Here is a 19,790-nt window from a genome sequence, read left to right as displayed (position 1 = left end):
ACTCACGACAGACGGAGCTAATCGCAATGACCCACATTCATTGGGAACGGTGGTCGCCCACGACACTCACAACACTAACAAGACCATTTTACGACACTTACGCCGCCACGATACTTTCAGAACGACTACTTCATGACACTCACGCCGCTACGATACCATCAACAAGGACCCCTTCACGACAGACCACTCAGACGTTTACAACTGACTTATCCAAAACGGCCCGCGTCATCACCGAGAAACGCGACATTCCCCTAGAGCGCCCCAGCGAGACGAATTTCGACCTGCTTCAGAAGACCGAGTGACCTCGTCTGTTTGCTAATTATGCTTGCTATCTACGTTACATGTTTCCCTGTCTTGCTTTGCGTATTCTTGTATTTGATGATCGCTTTCAATGATAATGTTCTTTGCCTGCTCGATCGCGCGTCCTCGGATGAAATGTTATGAATGACAATTCGGAATTCATCATATTCCTGGACCCCATTAGATCGATACCGGCTAGCTCGTGAACACATGATTTGTCCGCTTTCAGACGAACCTCGATGGCAATGCGCGCGCCGCCTCTATTTGCTTACTACCGTGACATACCAGTATCCTAGCAGACAACGCGGTCTTCAAGTTGTTGACCAGCATTTTCCATGACCGTGGTTTGACTCTCTGCCACCTGCCACCTGCCACCTGCCACCTGCCGCCTGCCGCCAGTGGATCCAAGCGGCTTACGAAGAGTCGAACCGTTTTTGACAAGCCGACCAGAATCATTCTTCAGCTTCTCATCTATTGAGTTTGACTCGGAGGGCTACATACGATCATCGCCTCATCGCCATCGTTCCATCACGGCTCTCTTCAAGTCCCATAGATGCGACCACCGATTATAACACGTGTTACATCTAATAATAACGCAGTCAACCTTTTCGGCGGTAGGAGGAGCCTGGTCGAACTAAGCCTATACCGTCGACGGACTGATGATTCCAATGATGCGGCGAACTCAAGAACCTCTCGAGAACGACATCTGAAACAAGTACTGACATCACTGACAGTAACACGAACAACTTTTCGAATCGGTGTATTTATAGGCGAGTGACTTAACGGACTTCGCCTTGATTTCGTACAGCAATAATAAGCTTACTGCAGTCAATCAGAATTCAGAACCAGTTCTCGCATGATAGAATCTTCCGGCGGTTCAAGCGCCGGAAGATCGTATATCTACTCAGGACGGCATCACGAAACGTCAACGAGACTTCGCCGCACACTGACACCAATACCTGGCATATGATCGTGTTCTCAAATGATCCCAGGTCATGGCCACCAATCAAATGTGTTGGTAGCTGTTATGCAGGTTCGTAAAGCAATTCAGATTGATGTTGGCTCTATTTTTGACTGGTTTCGTAGTTGCATCCTCTGTTGCGGCGGTATACGATTGGGGTGAGCAAGATAGTCCTTATTGAGGAAATTATTAATGTCCATTTGCTATTCTCCAGCACTGACATTCGGACGAGAGGTAGGTTGATACGATCACTCGAGAAGTCATCTCACTACAACTTATGTTACCAACAGTTTTTGACCTAGTCTGGGTGAGCAGATCCCTCCTACTACGTCAGAAGAATATGATACAATTGATTCTGCGCAGAGACAACGTTGGTCCCTTATGACTGTCGTATATCCAGTGTAAGTACCTTATGTTTTATAATTGCGGGCAAGTGAGTTGATTTCAAAAATAACTTGTATCAACTGGCAGCAGTGTCTCCAAAGAGCACGAAAATTACAAGTTTTGCTGTGGTACTGATTCCACGAGAAAATCAATATGGTAGTTGCCCGCAACCATTCTCACAAAGCTGAAATCATGGGAAATATCATCATCTCATACCTAGGCGCTCTGAGATTCCACTAAATCACACCAGTCTTGAACTCACATTGTTCGTTTCGTTGTCGTAGGTCTGAGGACCTCGTGCGCGGTTTTATTGCGGATGATCATCATAAATATAATCCATAGGACCATGACTAGGAGGCCATGGGCGGACGAAAGCAATGGACATCGGATGCTCAGTGACGCTTGACTGACTGCGGCGGGGCTGATGTGGTCAGCCTGCTCGCATTCCCACAGACCTCCAAAGCATTCGCCGCTTACCGATCCACAGTAGTCGATGTTAACATCGCATCCGCGCAAATTGACCGACAAAGGTCATCCAGGTGTGTGGTCCTGCATATGTAGGACGCAATCGTCTCCACTAAGACTCGCGACTGACTGACTGACTGACACCAATCCGTGTCATACGACCATAGTCTCAAATGACCCCAGTTCGTGGCTGTAAATCGAATGTGATCTTGGTTATGATTCCTACATCGTTACAAGGTACGTCACTCCTTTATTAAGTATTGCAGTTCCAACTCTCAAGCTTGTATGGTAGTATGTACTCGTCATCGGGCTCGCGGTTCGTTTAGCGCAAGTCCTGCAATCACTTCCACAACATTCCCGACCTACACATTCTCTTCAGCAGCGTCGCAATGATGATATATTTGCGCGGTGCCAACGTCTCGGATGCTGAGCTTGTGTGGACCCATATCCTTCAGGGTGGAGGTGGAGGTTTTGCCGTCGTGCTCCAAGTGACTGAAATTGGAGGCACAGTTGGGAACGCACGTTGGTATGTTCACTCTCAAGCATCTCCAGCCACGTTGATTAGATCGAAACGCACTGGCAGTCGGCGCGATTTGGTCGAACACGATACCGGTCAAGCTAGAAAGTATCTGCCGTAGTTGACTGACGAGCAGCGTGCAGAGCTGTACGGGAGCATACCGTTAGCGGCGTCTTATAGATCCTGTGCGAGAGGGCGTCAACAATGGTGTGCGTTTGTTCGGTTTGTATACATGTATATGCCAGTGCCCACCGGTTTATGGTTGTGGTTATACTGCAGCGGATGACGGCACGATGAAGACCATGGCAACAACGACAGCTACCGCACTCAGCGTAGTACCTGTTTTTCTTCAAATTTCTTGCCCTCGCGATGCCGAACTGGTACTTGGGGGATAAGAGGAATGTGATTGATGCTGCTGATCTCACTGGGAAGTCGGTGCTTGACGTGGATGATGTTGAGGATGATGAGGAGCCGTAGTACTTATTATTTTAGTCTTATTGGGAAGACGGTCTACCTACGGGGCATTCTGAAGCAGTCGATTACTTCTGATACCCCGAGATCGTTTCATCGTCAGTACTTATTATATATCATGACCGTCAAGTCTGCTCATTGAAGTTCATTCCGACAAAAAAGAGCAGATTTATGTACAGGAGATATCACGCGGAAGATTCCGAGTCCGAGGGCCGAGTCTTCCCTCTAACGCATACCCGCACTGGCACGGTGGCACCTAATCGATTCGCGTTAACGCATTCAAACGTTAATAGCAAACAACATGCAGAATCCGATTTACCAACAGTCCTAGACCTTGCAACCACACTACTTTCATCTAATGTGTCCGGTTCGGGGAATAGCCTGAGATCAAGCTTCTCGTATCGACGAGCCACTGATAGTAGGAAGGGGACAACCGTCCACACGAAATCTGGCGCCAGCACAGATGATGTTGATGTGGACCATGGACACCTCTCAAGTAAGTGTCGTTCTCATTCGGGATAGCAACTAAATCAATAATACCCAATGTATACAGATGCGACTAATTTTAAGACCTCGTGTGCGATTTTATTACGGATGGCGGGGAGCAAGATAATTCATGGGACCACAGATAGGAGACCATAGATGGAGGGGCATAGTGGAATCAAGGCGCTCGGCAACGACGGCGATACAAGTCCTGACTGCTTTTGCTCTCTTTTCAACACGGCCGATATCAGTGTGCTGACGTTCACCGAAACTTTTAAGGCATTCACTAGTCGACGTTAATGATCGGTCAGCATCACATCCACCCAAATCCCCACGCTTCGACACCGAAACTGACGCTAGTTCTGCTTATAGGTCGCATGGTTGTCTTGGAGGCACAGGTGATGCATCGCATGAGCTGCATAGCTTCTCACCCTGCGAGTTGTGATGCATCACATCATGTAGTGGTTCACCGAATTTTTTACAACCGCTGGTGTGATCATGATGCATCATTGACTGTCGTACCAACCTTCACAAGAATATTCCTTCTAATACCTTCTGTTTGAGGGATAGGATAATCGCCTCGTTGTCCTTTCTTCAAACCAACATAGATGTGGCCACATGTTTCATCACATCACATCACATCACATCACATCGCGTCTAGTGCTAGTCTTGTTACTGTTTATAAGCCATCAAACACCTTCGCTCCATCAGTGAAATCACCGGTGGGAAATTCAAGAAGCATTCGCACTGGAAACACATCACTGAAATTTCTGACGATGATAAGGTGGACAGGTTCTCGAAATGCAACTAGTGTCTGTGCCGCGCCTACTACAGCCAAACCTGGCCGAATTTCGCGAATTTCGCCTTACTACCTGATTTCATACAACTTACTGCCATCAACAGTAGTACCAGATAGGATTCCGTTTCTGTTGGGTGGTCGCATATATCTACACATGACACCATCGTGATACATGCACCAAGACTCGCCACTCGACTAACTAACACCAATCCCTTGAATATGACCCTTATCTCAAATGATCCCAGTTGGTGGCCGCTAATCGAATTCGATCTTATTTACAGTTATTGTGCAGGTTCGTGAAGCAAGTCAGATGATGTTGGCTCTATCTTTGACTTTGAGTATGTAGTTGCAGCCTCTGTTGCGGTGATATACGATTGGGGTGAGTAAGACGTTACTCAGTACCGAGAACTGATGACTTCCCAGGCTGTGCTATTCCCCAGTGCTGATGTTTGGACAAGAGGTAGGTTGATACCGTCACCAGAGTAGCCATCTGAATGCTAAATGTTTTATAGTTGGAGCTGGTCTGGGCCCGGGTGAGCCGAGTCCCATGTCAGAAGTACAACCGGGTGATTTAATCAATCAATTTGGAGTAGAAGCAACGCTTGTCCCTCATGACTGTCATGTATCTCAGTGTACGTACCCTATTATGTTGTGAGTGCAGTTGGCAAGCATATTTACCTCAAAACACTCTAGCTGCGCTACGGTGGAATACTGCACTCTGTGTACGTTTGCAGGGACTACAAGTGGCATTATACTAACAAGCCATCTCTTGCAACCAGCATCAATGTTCCGGGTATGTCTTTCCCCCACACCGTGTTCATCTCCTCTAATCCGTGATATGCAGCGCATTTTGTGACACTCTCGGTGATAGATGCTGTGAGTAATCTGTTTCAATGCCTGTCATCATTTCCGTCTAACTCACTACACACCTACACAGGGGTGAGTCGTTTTCTCGATCCAAGAGATGATTCAACATAACATCTGAACAGCAGCTGTGAGGTCGCTGAATTGAAATACTTAGTTCCCCAATGCTCATTAGTAAATGCGTTTTTCAGGCACTTTTTTTGTTTTCGAATATTTTTGGACGTTTCCAATCGCAAACATCATCCTGGGCGGTGAGCTAATCAGCACCAGTATCTTAGTATCATTAACCTGACTGAAATACCATGCAAGTGATCATGATCACTCGGTTATATGCCATGTATCAGCGATCGAGAAAGATGCTCATATTTCTTGTTGTATTCTTCCTTGCCGCGACGATCGCTAGCGGAGTAATTATAGTCATACAAAGCTTGCATCTTACAGGAGGTAAGCTTTGATGATCCATGAAGGACTTCAGCGAATCAGACTCACAAGACAAATAACAGAGGAGTTTGTCCTCTCCGGTACCTATCAGTGCATGACAGAGGCAAGCAACTCACTTCCACTGGAAGCAGTCGTCACTTGGATACTCGGCACTGCATGGGAGATCCTCGCATTGTGTCTTGCAGTCCGAATAGCTATAAAGCACTTCCGTGAACGACCATCGACAGGATCGATCATCGAGGACTGTTTCACGGTGTTGATAAAAAGTCACGTGGTTTATTTTGCATCGTGAGGTAGTTTGAATGGGATTATCGTTTAACGCTGAGGTACTCCCCATTCTAGCTTTGTTGCTGTTGCTTGCTTCCACATTGCCCTGCTGTCCCAAAAGCTCTGGGTACGCTAATCTATCACTGTCATCCACATCTGACCACCCTCGTCTATATAGAACTCCAATTCCGTGGGAGCTGATGTTTATGCTGGCGTTTTGGAAATGTCCTCGTTCGTGCAAATGTTTGTGCTGGGACCACGCCTCATCCTTAGCATTCGAGAATATAACGCTAAGGTCGTGGCTAACTCTGACGAAGCAACTGGGGTTAGTACAATTGCTTTCCAGGAGCGTGTAGATGTCTCGACTGGCAGCAGTGTGTAGATGTGGGGGGTGCTCCAAGTGATTGACATCTTGGTGTCGGTGTACGGTACTGGAAGGAGAATGAGACTCCTGTTTGAATTTCAGATGATGTGCAATGATATTGATCCTGTACATAACTTAAGTACTAATTATGCATTGACGACCATATGATGACTCAGTGGGAATAAGATATTACAACGACTACTATTACACGCTTTACATAAGGCTTCCAGTAAACTCTCAATGCGAAATGACCGATGTGATTAGCCTGCTCACGTTTCCAGACACATCCAAGGCATTCACGACCTACCGGTCCACAGTAGTCGATGTTGACGATCGGTCGGCATCTCGTCCACGCAAAACCCCACGCTTGGACGCCGACTCTGACTCTGGTTCAGCTTCCAGGTCGCGCGACAGTCATAAAGGCAAGAACGTTGACAGAGCTGGCCCAGTAAAGATCCAGGTCCATGGTTTCGCAGGTTCGCATTTCGTTCGTTATCAGGGTATGGCGCTCATGGGAAGATGATGGGTGTTGTAGGCGGTGTGGTCGGGGCTGCGCTGAACAGGGTTCATGATAACTTGTTTGTGCGGTTATCACGCAGTATCAGGGCGCTCTTGGAGAAGGGATCTGATGAACTCAGTACGACGTATGAGGGTGTCTTCACTGCATGCCGGGGCGTCGTGTGTGTTGCTGGGAGGGGTGAGGGCTTGTATGAGATGTTGAAAGCTGAGATCCATAAATGCGTCAATCGGCTGGCGGAAGAACTTGAGAAAACCAACAAGGATGGTGTGGAGTGGATCGGACAATTCGTCGAGACGTGTGCGTGGTTCGAAGGGCAAGTAGTGAGTGTCTTACAGTGAATTTGGATATTCGAGATTTGATTCATGGATTCTCGTTAAGGCGCTCCTGGAATCACTCCTGACCTACCTCGATCGTGCTTATGTGCTGAAGAATCCTGGTCTTCCGTCTATTCGGTAAGTTTTCCCTCATGAGAGCTATTTTCATTCGCTGACGCTCAGAACTTCAGCGACCTCGCATTTACACGTTTCAGAGAGCGCATATTCAGCGGTTATTTCATCGTCGACAAGCTTCAGAAAGGAATCTCCGTATGGGTGACATGGGAGAGGAACGAGGGGTACGTTATCCAATGTTCATTCTTTGTCTGCCTGCATGAACGCTCACTCATCACCCAGACAAGTACACATCCACCGCCACTTCCTCAAAGCGCTCGTCTCCCACCTCATAACGCACCACGTATACGACGTCATCTTCGAGCGACACTTCGTCGAGCAGACTCTCGAGTACTTCTCAAAAGAGTCATATCAGATGGTCGAGGTGGAGAAAGCACACGCGAAGGTGTTCCTTGCGCACTGCACCCAGCGGACGAATGAGGAGCAGGGTAGAGCAAGGGATGTGATGCTTGATGGTACGGTCGTGCTTGTGAAGGATACCGCTATTCGGGCGCTGTTCGAGGGGAGACTGGAGTGGATGGCTAAAGAAGGTTGGTGTGACTCGATTTGTGGGGTTCTCGGTTTAAAATAATCGTGCAGTCGTTGGAACGTTCATGGCGAGCAAGGGGACGAATGAACTCAAAAAGGCGTATGTGCTGTTTTCAACGGTAGACGGCCTGCCCGTGCTTTGCCGGGAGTTCAAGGCTTATGTCCAGGTATATTTAGTCTCTTTCCCCTAGCTCGCGCTGCTGACACCAATGCTCTAGAAAACAGTACAAGATATCGTGAAGGATACATCCAAAGACGACGAGATGGTTAGCCGGCTTCTCGAATTCAAGTCCTTTGCGGACACAACACTTAAGGAAGCATTCGTCGATCCCTCCACGAAGCAAAATAATCAAGACTTTTCCTACGGGCTCATCGATGCATTCACTAAGGGGTTCAAGGCGCGGCGCAATAAGCCTGCTGAGCAGATCGCGAAGCACGTCGATAGACTCATGCGTCATGGACAGCGGGGCATGTCAGACACTGCGTTCGAGGCGCTGTTGGATGCTGCTCTTGCTCTATATAGGTTCACGGATGACAAGGATGTGTTCAGGACATTTTATCATCGGGCGCTGGCGAAGAGGTTGTTGCTTGAACGGAGCGCGTCTGATGATTTTGAGAAGGCCATGCTCAAGAAACTCAAAGAGAGTATGTGCTAGAGTGCTTTTTTTTGAAGTCGCATCTGATCATTGTTGGGCAGAGTATGATCCGGAGTTTGGGATGGGAGATCATATGTTCAACGACCTTGCATTGTCGCGAGATACCATGCGGGAGTACCACGCTCGTATCAGGGACGATAGTTCCGCGCAGAAACTCTCTGTCATGGTGTTGCAGCGCAGTGTCTGGCCGTTCGGTGCGCGAGAGAAAGATGTGGACTTGCCTCCCTCGGTGAGTGATGCAGTTTCCGGTGTCTGCGCACGCTCATGATGAGTGATAAAGATGCAAGCAGACCTGAACAGTTATACGACTTTTTACAAGATCAAACATCAGGGGCATAAACTCGATTGGGACCATTCACTTGGGAATGCTACGGTGAAGGCGCGGTTTGCAGCTGGTCCTAAAGACCTTACGGTCAGCCTATACCAAGCTGTCGTGCTGCTTCTCTTCAACGAGGAGACAGAGATAGGGTACAGACAGATTTCAGAGGAGACGCGTATGGGCAAGTGTCTATTATTGTTTAAGACCGTTATCAGATACTGACGTGAGCCCCAAAACAGACGATGGGGATCTGAAGAGGACGTTGCAGAGTCTGGCGTGCGCGAATAAGAAGGTACTGAAGAAGCGGCCGGCAGGGAAGGACGTGAACAATAACGACGTGTTTTACTTCAATGCGGAATTCACTGATCCGCGGGCGAAGGTGCACATCAACTCTATTCAGGCAAAGGAAACGGTATGCTTCTGTTCTTGTGGTGAAGCGCATGTCTGATTCGGTTCGCTGTCATGTTCAGGTTGAGGAAAACCAGCGGACTCAGTCGCACATTGAGGGAGACAGGAAGCACTATTTGGATGCTGCAATTGTGCGAATTATGAAAGCGAAGAAAGAGCTTTCACATGAGCAGTTGAAGAATGAGACGATTGATGCAGTGAAGAGTCATTTTGTGCCGGAGGTGAGCGTTATCAAGCTCCGGATTGACGGGCTTGTCGAGCAGGAGTACTTGAGACGGGATGAGGATGATAAGAATTTGTATATTTACGTAGCGTAGGGACGCATGATGTATTGACGTGATTTACTTGTATCGTTCGTTGATCTCCACGGCTCCTGTCTGTTTTTGGAGGGTCATTCAATATTTGCGTATGCGCCTGGATGAGGGTTGGCCGCAAGGAAATATTACTTTCCTTTGTCGAGAGCCCAACATCATACTTGAGCAGAAGATTCTCACCACCATCCTTTGTGGAGTTTTCGGATGACGTCGAGAAGGAACCATTGGCCAAACGGGGTTGACTGGTCTATCTGAGCGCTGTCGTATGCAAATGGGTCTAGCTGAGTGGTCTCAATCAGTGGACATGTTCGACCGGACCATCTGCATTGTCCAACATGGTCCTAAGGAATTCAGATATTTTCCGATGTAGATTCTCTAAGTATAGGTGAGCCATTTGCAAACAAGTGAGAAAAGGATTGCTTACTGGCACGGTCGACCGCTTGGATATACTCTTCATTTGAGTCTTGCATTTGTTGTTCCAGTGCTTGAAGTCGGTTTGCCTGTTTCAGAGTTAGATTAAACCAGTATCAAAATCAACGCGCGCCTGACCTGCTGCTGTTCTGGTTCAGGGACTGGTAATGACTGGATGAGATATTCGATTTGTTTCGCCTTTACGATAAGATCTTGAACGAGCTCGTTCTTGTTTGCTAACGCGTCGTTTTAATTATCATAACTGCGCGCAAGTATAGACACTCACCTTCGAACAATTCTGGAGCATCGTATTTGTCTGGGTTGCGAGTCTTTGTGATGGGTATCTGCTCGCTAACTTGCACGAAGGTAGACCTGGCGGTGAGGTATGCGATAGTGCTTGACATGATTGTCAGGAGCTGAAACATGCATGCTGTTTAAGATTTTTAGTCGGATTAGAAGGAAAAGGAGCTCACGCGTTGGATCTCATCTTGGAGTTGTGTTATACGGTCCATGTGCGAGAGTTCCTGCAGCATGACGCTGCCAGAGGGGCAGGAACTTGTGTGGCGAATCGGAATGTCCGTGGTTGTACGTTTGACAGCTTGAACCGTCACTGACGCTTACTCATCACACCTTGATCTGCTACAACCATCATGGGGAATGATGGAGGCAGCATTCCAGACAGACGCGACCTCGTAAAGAACAAAAAGAAGGCAGAACAAGCAGACAAGGCGAATCAGACTCGTGCTGTATGGTTTTTCTGTGCTCTTTCAAAGGTGAGCACCTTCTGTTTCGGTGGGTGAATGCTTCTGACAGATTTCCTAGCGTCCCTTGCAAGAACCTATTGTGTCTTGTGCTCTGGGAAAATTGTATAACAAGGACGCCATAATCGAACATCTACTCGATAAGACTGCCTATGGAGATGCGGAGAAGATATGTGGGCACATACGTTCGTTGAAGGTGTGTGATTCTTGGCATTTATTACCAAGATGCGACTGACTTAACATTCGACAGGACATCAAAGTCCTCAAACTAACTCTAAGATCTCCACCCCCTCCGCCCGACTCATCTGCTGACGTCGCCAAGTTTGTGTGCCCGCTCACGTTCAAGGAGATGAACGGCGGACAACCCTTCGTTTACATCTCGACTTGTGGGTGTGTCTTCTCTCAGTCTGGTCTGCGTACCGTCCTCGGTTCATCACCTCCGAACGGAAACGTGGCGGCTGAAGAAAGTCCAGCCAACAAGGACGAACAGCTAGAAGTCTGTCCACAATGCGCCACCAAATTCTCCAAGTCGTCTGACATTTTTGTGATAAATCCACCCTTGGAAGAGGAGGAACGCATGTACGCTGCGATGGAGCTTCGTCGCTCAAAAGAGCCTGTGAAGAAGTCCAAGAAGCGCAAGGCTGGTGCAGATGCTGTCGCTGACGAGGTCGCTACCAAGAAGAAGAAAGAATCTCCAGAAGGCCACTCACCTTCTCCGGCACCGGGTCTGAACCCGAAGATATCTGCAGCTTCGCGATCTCTTGCTCAGAGTCTTGCTGTGGAAGAGGCGAAGAGAAAAGCTGGCATGAGCGATGCAGTTAAGTCGCTATATCGGGACAAGAACGACGCTCCTAGGAAGGAAACATTTATGACTATGGGTACTTTTACGAGAGTGAGCTGTTCACTTGCTTGTTGTGATGGTTTCCAACACGCTAACATGGGTTCTATGCAGTATGCGTAAATATCAACTTTTACCGGGTGTGGCTCCTAGACGTAGCGTGTGTGTAACTGTATTAACTTATGAATTCTGTATAATCCTTTTTGCTCAGATGGGGTGATCGCCCACGTTTGCCACCTCCAGTGTCCACCGTGATGGTTATTAAATGGAAGCACGTGTCTTGTCATATGATGTCCCACATGTAAAGGCAAGACTTGTTCACTAACCAAGGTCCAACTCGCTGCTAATCATCATGGTGAATTCAAGGTTAGCGCATGTACTTGCCTCGAAACCCTCTCTAATACTTCTTCAGAGTTTCAAGCATCGTAGCCATGGTTAAATATTGCGGATATCTCGTGCGAGACGACTGGTTGTTTCAGCGAGCCGTTGATATTGGACATCCGCCCCCCGTGACCACAGGAGACAGAATGGATATGATTTGCCTGGCTTCAAGGGATGTCAGACACAGACGGGTGTTTACTGCTACACCAGTTTTCGTCAAGTAAAAACCGCCAAGGGCACCGCGTTTTGGTGCATTGCCTTCGCCTCGAACGATCCTTTCGAACGCTTACCAACCAGCGCGCCGTCGGAGGAAAAATACAAGGATTTGAAGGAGGTGCTGCAGAAGAAAGGCCCGCCCCGCTGGAACCAAGCTTATTGAAATAATGTCAGTGATTTTGCACATCGGCAATGGAAGCAACTAATGTTTATTTTGACACCACAGTTTCGTCGTGTTCATGATCCGCCGCATACTTTCCAAGCCGTCGAATCCCAGGACGGGGACGTTATAAGTATCTGCACTTTTATTATTTGCGCGCTGCGCGGTTTTGTCAATGGAGAGTTAGCCCGTTTTCGTCAAGAGTTTCCACTGCGTGTTTTTGTTGATTGAGAGGGCTTTGGACCGCGTTTGCGTGTTTCCCAACACTTCAGATCTCGTGTACTCAAGCCCGGACCACCAAAACAGCGAGAAAAATAGTTTGAGCGCAAAATAAGTAGGGTGTACAAAGTATTGCTAAGTCACGCCACCTCCATATATGGCTTGGGGGTTGGTGACAATGCAGTTGGAGCCTTAGGTTGGGGGCGCAATGGAGGTTCTGCGTTGACCCTCGGAATACCTGCTCATAATGATCACCACAAACTACCATTTCTCTTTGTTCATCTGTTCCAAAATGTCCATCACCAAAACTCGTTCAAATAAGGTTGATTTCTCTGTGCCTAGTGCTTGTAAAATGAAATTGTCCCTCGATGTGGGTAACATGCGAAACAGTTGATGCAGATGTTCGTCCGTGCAGAGGCCAGCCTTGACGATGGCTGGTTGAAAACGAAGAAGACTTGGTGTTACTGAGTCTAAGTGGGTGGCCAGGAGAGCTACGGCCGACGAGGTGGTTGCGACCTCAGCGTCGTTCTTCAACTTCGACCGGGTACACCTGACCCCTATACGGAGTTCCGGAGAGACGCGAGGATGACTAGTAAACAACCTTTGACGATAATTATGCTGTAAAATAGGTTGGGGGATAAACTTTGTAGTGGATTAGGGAATCCAAACCTGTTGGCTCCGGATCGAATTCAGCTGCTCGCCATAAATTAGTACATATGGCAACAATCCTTATACCATGAAATCACCTTTTGTTGCACCAGTCTAAGACGTTGGTGATACACGAGACGAACCAGTACGTCGACTGCCCAGCCGTCTTCATACTGCATCAGGAACGACAATTCCGGGTCCAGTAGAACCTGGAATACATATTTCAGACTCGAACATGCCGGCGCTGTGCAGAAACACAATGAAATATCTCTTACCTCACGTTTTAAAAAATCCAACCGAGCTTGAGGCTGATCCGCGTACAGTTTGAATACGTCCAAATGACGAAGAATTAAGGCTCGAACTCTTCTCTTAATAGGCGCAATAGGTCGGGCCTGCAATATGATACACAATTTAATCGCCACTCACCTTGGCATACCTGAGGGTATGGTGGTTGACACGTAATGCCGAGTGGAAAAGGCGCACGGGAGTTCGAGCACTGAAGAGCTTGGTGAAGATCGCTTGCGAAGGGCGCTTGATCATAAAGAAGTCTACGTCTGGCGAGGCTGGTCAGCCATCGTTATCACGCATGAGTGTGATAAGTAAATTGTGGTCCAAATAACAAAGGGGCACAAAACCCACATCTTCTGGAGTTGCTCGTGCTCCCCGTAGACCAACCGCAGGAAGACATTGTCTAGGGTCTGTCTGCAGCCATCTACTCGACGGTTGTCAATTTATCCTGATTATCTTCGATAATCCGGCTTCTCCGGAATTCCTGCACGACAAAGGGGAACCTTGTCTAGAGTCTGAGTTCATTATCATTGACATTGAATCATATTAGGAGCGCGTGCGCCCGTCCCCTCGGGTCTTCTCTCCTTTTACGGCTGTCACCAATGAGCAAATCGATCCGATGTAAAATACATAAAGGTGTATGACTTGCCTGTTCTTGCGGCTGCTGACGTTCAACGTCATGAGATATACTATACATCGCCTATCTCTGAGGAATCGAGCGCGATAACTCGAATGCGAGGAGTTACATAAGTTCGAGAACCCTCGATTCTTGCTCTGATAACGCATTCAGTCACGCCGCACATCCCCTTCTGTCCAGGGTCCCTGGGCCTCATGCCAGTGATCAATCGATCACCCCAAACCACTGGGGTAAAGCGAGACGGGGCAGGTGAGTCTGGGTGAGTCACCGAAACTTGAAACCCAAACACGTGTATGCCAAACGATCGGATCGGATCGGATCGATGAATCGATGATCATGAGGATAAGTTCAAATTGTGATAAGTATTCTTCAGTCGTATGCATGATGAGAACTTACTTGGATTATTCTGTGGTAAATGATTCCGCGTGAGCAGAGCAGTCGTACAAGTCAAGCTAGTTGCCGGATTGTCGCAGTGACTTCAACTTGTCATTGACTCAAGTTGGACACCATTGCAATTATTAGTAACAACCTGCCGGGAAATTCGGGATACGATTTCCCGTCGATAACAATTTGCATCATTTGCATCGATCGAACGATCCTTTTGATTTTGTCTGCAATCATCTTGACGCAGTGAAGATGCATTGATGATTTGAGAGTCGAGCCTCAGTCGAGACAGAGGGGAAGACCTCAACATCACGTGCTCATTGCAGCGGCCGAAGGCCGAAACTGCAACTTGACCAAGTCGGACAGACAGGGTCGGTGACCAACTGAATTCTTGAAGACTCGGAGAAGTTTGAACCAGTGCCAAGTGGGCTCAGAGAGGCAATTCCCAGAGATTCTGAACGTAGAATCGACAGGTGACAGCTCAGTGTTTTCTTCGCGCTTTCAGAGGTGAGTGATTGTGTTCGCTAGCTGAATGCTTCTGACAGACTCCGTCATAGCGTCCATTCTATCTTATGCTCTTAGAACACTCTTTGAAAGGATGCCATCTACTAAGACTGCCTAATGAGATGCGGTGACCTGAGTATACGAGCATATATATTCATTAAAAGTGCGCTCTACTCTGATCTACAATGTGACAGACCCGATAACTCGACAGGACATGACGGTCCTGAAACTACCCTTGAAATTTTAACCCCCTGCGTTCAACACATCCACCGCTGTTGCCCAGTGTGCCTGCCCGCTTACGTTCAAGGAGATGAATATCGGACAGGCTATATCTTAGCTTGTGCGTCTTCCTTGAGTCTGGTCTGCGTATCGTTCTCTGGAGGAGTGCGCTGCGATGGTTCACAAGAGTTTGAGAAATCCAAAACCGTGTAGCCGGTGCCGATGCCGTCATTGTCGCTGAGGTCGCTACGAGGAAGATGAGAAAAAAAATCTAGATCCCCGGCACCGTGTTCGAGCAGCATCATGGTGTCCAGCTCAGCTGAGTGACTCAGCCTGAGTCTTGCCGGTATGAGCGATGCACTTATGTCGCTATAACGATGATCGCAGGAAGAAACTATGGATAATTTCACAAGAGTGAGCTATTCCTTCCTGTACTACATCGATCAGCGACGCTAACCTGTGTTCTGTGCAACATGCGTAAAAATCGAGGTGTAGCTCATGGATGCAAAGTGTGTATAGTACTTTACCAACTTATAATGTTGCATAATCCTTTTTTCTCAGATGGATTGGAATATGCCACTACAATTTTCAGCTTCGTCGAGGAGCAAATGTTTAACGCCAGAAGAAATACGGATGAAATGAGTGAGTGTTATTAGCGTATGAAAAAGTTCGTGCATGTCTGAAAGTCTCGTAATCAAAAGCAACTGATGACGCCTGAATGTAGGAAAACAAATACGGCAAACAACCCACCCAGTAATGCTAACGACGCAGTCCTTCCCTCTCGTTCCACCCTGTCTCCCCTATCATCGTCCGGCTGCTCGTCACGCGTGCTTCCGTAGCCATTATTCACTTCTCGAGTACCCTCCGTTTCTCCTAGAATCCATCCATTCTTTCCTTTATCTGCGTTTTGGCCCGCCGCGGTCCCATTTTGCTCTCGCAAGAGCTCCCTCAACTCCGCTAATTTCCCTTCCTCCCGAACGAAGATGGGCGTACCAAGTTTTGCCTTGATCAGCTCCTTGACAGCTAGTCTGGACTGCTCATATTGCTCGTCGTGCCAGTGGCCAGGACCGTCCTTGAGTGGTTTCCCTCTTATAGTGGTGATGCAGGCATGTCCGTCGAACGTCAGCCAATGCTTCTTAAATTCAGCTTCGTGCTCCTTCCACCACCCCTCCATCGGATCCATGTTCTCCAGACCCGTCACAACGAGCACCACGGGCACCTTCTTGCCTCCGATAATGTTAAAAAACGCGTCATAATTGACTTCTAGAGCCTCACTCGCGCGCGCGGCGTTGACGCAGTACAGAAGGAGATTGAGGCCGCCATGAACGTTTTGAATCAATCCCTGCAGGTTCTTCGCAGCACCCTCGGAAAGCGCGTCGTGATGCTCCCCCTTCTGCAGCCCCACTGTTTCCCACACCACCACTTCCCGCCCGCCCACGTCGACAGCGTACCCCCTGCTCGCAAATGTTGCGAGGCCTGGGTCGGATGGATTTGAGACATCCCGGCCGACGAGCATGTTGATGAGCGAGCTTTTTCCCGCGCCACGCTCGCCGAAGAGTATGACGTTGGGACGGGAGGGCTGTGGGGGAAGCCGGCCGCGCGTGCGTGCGCTCGCGGGCTCTGGCTCGCCCCTGTCTCTTGCAGGACCTGTGAAACGCGCCCAGAAGCCTGTTTTAGGCTGGGGTTGGGGTTGGGGTTGGGGTTGGGGCTGGTGTCGGGGCTGCGTGCGGTTGTCTGTGATGACGATGTCATCTGACTCGGCGGGCGAGGGCTGGCGGTGGCTGTATGCATCATACCCGCGGCTTGGACCTGCAGCCGGAGGGGGCGTGAAGAGGGGTGAACGTTCGTTGTATTGTGGGGCTTGCTGGAGCTCTGCGGGGGCACGTTGCCTGCCGCGATCTTCTGCGGCGGGTTGGCGCTGTTTAGTGCGATCGCGGTCTTCAGGGGGGGCCTCAGCTGGTGCACGTTGTTTTCCACGGTCCTCTACTGGGTTCGGGCGCTGCCTGGTACGGTCCTCGGACAGGAGCTCTCCTGGTGCACGTTGTTGTTGTTTGCCCCGGTCTTCTGCGGCTGCTGTGCGCTGATTCGAGCGGCTGCGCTCGCGGTCTTCGGGGGTGCGCTCGGCTGGCGCGAGCTGTCTGCTGGGGTCATCGGGCCGTGAGGGATCATCTTTGGGTGGGATATCTGCGGGGTGGTCTGTGTTAGTCACGGTATTTCACAGGTATTTGGGTGGTTCGCACTCGGAGGTGGTTGCTGCTGCTGCTGCTGCTGCCGCTGTCGCTCTTGTCGCTGTTGCTGTTGCTGCGGTTCGAGCACTTGAGGCTGAGTGGTGGGGTCTGGGGGTGCATCTTCGCGCCTTTCGGAATTGGCGAATCTATTCATGTGCTAGGAGTCGATGGCTATGGATTCAAAATTCATGGGCGTTGGGGGTGAAAGGTCATGGTATATGTATATTGTGCCTCGCTGGTGGGCACATGTTGTTCGCGAGCCGAGGCGCGCGCGTGTTGAACGCGTTTCATGGTTCTCGCCCCTTTGTGCGGCATGATGTGTTCGTTAGTCTCACACGTGAGTGCTATTCTCTGGCGTCTAACAAGGTGCAGGGTCTGTCCAAGCATCGAGTGCTGTGTACTTCTATTCATGTCCGTCAAGATTTTGGTGTGTGATGAGGCCGTGTGGCTTTCTCTGGTATAGCATGTGCGACTGAGCGCTGATGTATAGCATTGTGTGGTTGCGACACACAGGATATCACGTTCGCCATGTAGCCCTATATATCAATTCACCCTCATACTCATGTTGCGTTACCTTGCGTTTCGTGATATTGAAGTGGCAAGGAAGACCACGCAAGGCTTCGTTATACATTTACACAGTTGAGTTTATCTGCATTTGGATGTGCGCTAATTTTCACGCAATTGCCTCGAGTCCTGCATCGTGCAATATCATCAGGTCACGTAAGAGTTTATTCACCTCGTGTTGGCTGGGGCATCCTTTCGTGATTCCGCGCCCATCGCAATCTTCGCGTTGCCGCCCAAGTCCTCATTGACAACTCCCGTTTCAGTTGCTCTGCAACCAGACAGCAAGCCACCTTCAATCCAATGAAGCTTTCCTATCTCGTTTCACATAGCAGCAACGATAGACGGTGCAGTCACAAGTCCTGGGCATCTGGAATACCTCTGAGCGCCGCTCAGTATCAAATGCCAGAACATCAGCAGTATTGAACAGCTCCTCCAGAGCACGTGAAGTCGCCTCGCGGAAGCGTAGCATGATGACAGGAGTCACAGGACTGAAGACGGATGTTGGGTCTGACGGTACTATACAGTAACAGCCTTGTAGATATGAAGGCCTCGCAACGCACCGTAAAGAACTCGTCGGTTCTCTGATGGGCCTGCTGGCTAGCCGGCCTCCCTTGAAGTGGAATGCGTAAGAATAATGAGTCTCGCGCGCTATCAGTACTCATGACACAGTTTCACTCTATCTATCAAATACATTCAAACATAGAAGTTCGTACTTATGCGTAGTCCACGTGGACCCAGCCAAGCAGGCGCTCAGCTTTACTACAGTCAAAAAATCCTTTCCCGCCACTCTCGACCCAGCCAGATTTTACCTGCACGTCTGGGAAATATTTCTCCTTCAGTTCCAGCCAATCCTCATCGGCGGCCAGCTGAGGCGCGGCAATGAAAAATGTTTCGTGTCCTGTCCATTGATCCATCCCCACAGTCACTGCACGCAGGAAGGCATCCGCTGCTGAGTCCATTTGGACGTAGCTCCATAGGTCACCTCTGGAGCGGAAGTAATCCTCTCTATAGGCCCATGCGCGCGTAGGGGCGACCTTGTGCATGCGCATGCTTGCAACCCGCATGGATGGGTATCTTCGGACGATGGTATCTGCTTGTATCTCACCAATTCTGGGAGGATTTGGTCAGGCTCTATTATTATTTCTTCGATAATCATGGATTAATCACAATTTGGAAAGCCCATAAGGCTCGTCAGGTTCGCATGGGTGGTTCTCATCGATCGGAAAGTAGCGAAAGGTGGGCTCTGTGCCGAACACCCCACGCAAGACATTGACCGAGGACGCTACAGCGACACGGTCTATTCCTAACTGAGGATATTTAGTTGATATATTATCTGTGGTATGTTCTGAGTCACCTCAGCAGCTGCACGCAGGACATTCCAAGTGATCACGACATTTCTGCACATGGCGGGTGACAACCTTTAAGAAGTACTGTGATGGAGGGGAATTCTTACTCGTTATGCACCTTAACCTTGTAGTGCATTGGGTGTGCAAAAGCTGCCAATTGGATGATTGCATCGCAACCCTCGAAGACCTTCAAAGCCGTATCAAAGTCATTAAAGTCCGCTTGATGGAAAGAGAAGGCAGGATTGTCGTAGAAATCGGTATCTGGTACAATGACACGGTCTGCGCCGACTACGGTGTGCCCTTCCTTGAGCACCCAAAGCACAACTCGTTTGCCTACGTCCCCGTTGCATCCGGTGATGGCAATCTTCATTGTCAGGGCGGTCAGACAGAGAGAGAGAGGGGGAAACTTGGTCCAAAGTGTGCTCAGTGCTCACTATCAATTATGCTTATCTCGAGTAACTGGTCAGGAGGACAGG

General features: G+C 49.0%; 6 protein-coding genes across 6 annotated transcripts; 2 read left to right on the top strand and 4 right to left on the bottom strand.

Annotated features, from left to right (window-relative positions):
- Positions 1-6,563: 6,563 nt before the first annotated feature.
- On the top strand, positions 6,564-9,513 carry DEU56DRAFT_871746 (Cullin family-domain-containing protein; the record flags this gene model as incomplete). Its single annotated transcript, XM_041355729.1, has 11 exons — positions 6,564-6,792; positions 6,852-7,156; positions 7,215-7,288; positions 7,342-7,449; positions 7,508-7,815; positions 7,865-7,980; positions 8,032-8,458; positions 8,511-8,698; positions 8,750-8,969; positions 9,028-9,200; positions 9,259-9,513. The coding sequence occupies 11 exons, from the start codon at positions 6,564-6,566 to the stop codon at positions 9,511-9,513; spliced, it is 2,403 nt and encodes an 800-aa protein (XP_041207645.1).
- Positions 9,514-9,805: 292 nt separating this feature from the next.
- Positions 9,806-10,454, bottom strand: DEU56DRAFT_738238 (uncharacterized protein; the record flags this gene model as incomplete). Its single annotated transcript, XM_041348645.1, has 5 exons — positions 9,806-9,885; positions 9,935-10,010; positions 10,060-10,157; positions 10,208-10,337; positions 10,395-10,454. The coding sequence occupies 5 exons, from the start codon at positions 10,452-10,454 to the stop codon at positions 9,806-9,808; spliced, it is 444 nt and encodes a 147-aa protein (XP_041207644.1).
- A 90-nt stretch (positions 10,455-10,544) lies between these two features.
- Positions 10,545-12,046, top strand: DEU56DRAFT_807955 (Rtf2 RING-finger-domain-containing protein). Its single transcript, XM_041353416.1, has 6 exons — positions 10,545-10,694; positions 10,744-10,878; positions 10,933-11,574; positions 11,635-11,682; positions 11,732-11,886; positions 11,933-12,046. Exons 1-4 carry the CDS (start codon positions 10,572-10,574, stop codon positions 11,641-11,643), a joined length of 909 nt encoding a protein of 302 aa, XP_041207643.1. The 5' UTR covers positions 10,545-10,571; the 3' UTR covers positions 11,644-11,682; positions 11,732-11,886; positions 11,933-12,046.
- Positions 12,047-12,632: 586 nt separating this feature from the next.
- DEU56DRAFT_399176 (uncharacterized protein) lies at positions 12,633-14,156 on the bottom strand. The gene is made up of 7 exons (XM_041346031.1): positions 14,082-14,156; positions 13,784-14,025; positions 13,571-13,698; positions 13,420-13,512; positions 13,243-13,353; positions 13,166-13,192; positions 12,633-13,114 (listed from the first exon to the last, which is right to left on the bottom strand). Exons 2-7 carry the CDS (start codon positions 13,830-13,832, stop codon positions 12,758-12,760), a joined length of 765 nt encoding a protein of 254 aa, XP_041207642.1. The 5' UTR covers positions 13,833-14,025; positions 14,082-14,156; the 3' UTR covers positions 12,633-12,757.
- A 1,506-nt stretch (positions 14,157-15,662) lies between these two features.
- On the bottom strand, positions 15,663-16,872 carry DEU56DRAFT_807938 (uncharacterized protein). Its single transcript, XM_041353415.1, has 2 exons — positions 15,901-16,872; positions 15,663-15,843 (listed from the first exon to the last, which is right to left on the bottom strand). The coding sequence occupies exons 1-2, from the start codon at positions 16,690-16,692 to the stop codon at positions 15,829-15,831; spliced, it is 807 nt and encodes a 268-aa protein (XP_041207641.1). The 5' UTR covers positions 16,693-16,872; the 3' UTR covers positions 15,663-15,828.
- A 1,657-nt stretch (positions 16,873-18,529) lies between these two features.
- On the bottom strand, positions 18,530-19,712 carry DEU56DRAFT_807933 (NAD(P)-binding protein). The gene is made up of 5 exons (XM_041353414.1): positions 19,422-19,712; positions 19,323-19,365; positions 19,136-19,275; positions 18,675-19,078; positions 18,530-18,593 (listed from the first exon to the last, which is right to left on the bottom strand). Exons 1-4 carry the CDS (start codon positions 19,682-19,684, stop codon positions 18,682-18,684), a joined length of 843 nt encoding a protein of 280 aa, XP_041207640.1. The 5' UTR covers positions 19,685-19,712; the 3' UTR covers positions 18,530-18,593; positions 18,675-18,681.
- Between the last annotated feature and the right edge of the window lie 78 nt (positions 19,713-19,790).

This window comes from Suillus clintonianus (genome assembly GCF_016758775.1).
Source record: "Suillus clintonianus strain FC179 chromosome Unknown DEU56scaffold_43, whole genome shotgun sequence".
Lineage (NCBI taxonomy): Eukaryota > Fungi > Basidiomycota > Agaricomycetes > Boletales > Suillaceae > Suillus > Suillus clintonianus.
This window is presented reverse-complemented; position numbering and strand designations above follow the sequence as displayed.

Excerpts from the sequence above, each read along its gene's own strand:
- DEU56DRAFT_807955 (XM_041353416.1), top strand. The coding sequence starts at position 10,572 with ATGGGGAATGATGGAGGCAGCATTCCAGACAGACGCGACCTCGTAAAG. Across the intron at positions 10,695-10,743 it reads TTTTCTGTGCTCTTTCAAAG|CGTCCCTTGCAAGAACCTAT; the intron begins GTGAGCACCTTC and ends CAGATTTCCTAG. Across the intron at positions 10,879-10,932 it reads GGCACATACGTTCGTTGAAG|GACATCAAAGTCCTCAAACT; the intron begins GTGTGTGATTCT and ends AACATTCGACAG.
- DEU56DRAFT_399176 (XM_041346031.1), bottom strand. The coding sequence starts at position 13,832 with ATGTCTTCCTGCGGTTGGTCTACGGGGAGCACGAGCAACTCCAGAAGA. Across the intron at positions 13,193-13,242 it reads TTAGACTGGTGCAACAAAAG|CAGCTGAATTCGATCCGGAG; the intron begins GTGATTTCATGG and ends ATTTATGGCGAG. Across the intron at positions 13,115-13,165 it reads ATTCGATCCGGAGCCAACAG|CATAATTATCGTCAAAGGTT; the intron begins GTTTGGATTCCC and ends CCTATTTTACAG.
- DEU56DRAFT_807938 (XM_041353415.1), bottom strand. The coding sequence starts at position 16,692 with ATGCTCGTCGGCCGGGATGTCTCAAATCCATCCGACCCAGGCCTCGCA.
- DEU56DRAFT_807933 (XM_041353414.1), bottom strand. The coding sequence starts at position 19,684 with ATGAAGATTGCCATCACCGGATGCAACGGGGACGTAGGCAAACGAGTT. Across the intron at positions 19,276-19,322 it reads TCCTGCGTGCAGCTGCTGAG|TTAGGAATAGACCGTGTCGC; the intron begins GTGACTCAGAAC and ends AAATATCCTCAG. Across the intron at positions 19,079-19,135 it reads CCTTATGGGCTTTCCAAATT|AATTGGTGAGATACAAGCAG; the intron begins GTGATTAATCCA and ends AAATCCTCCCAG.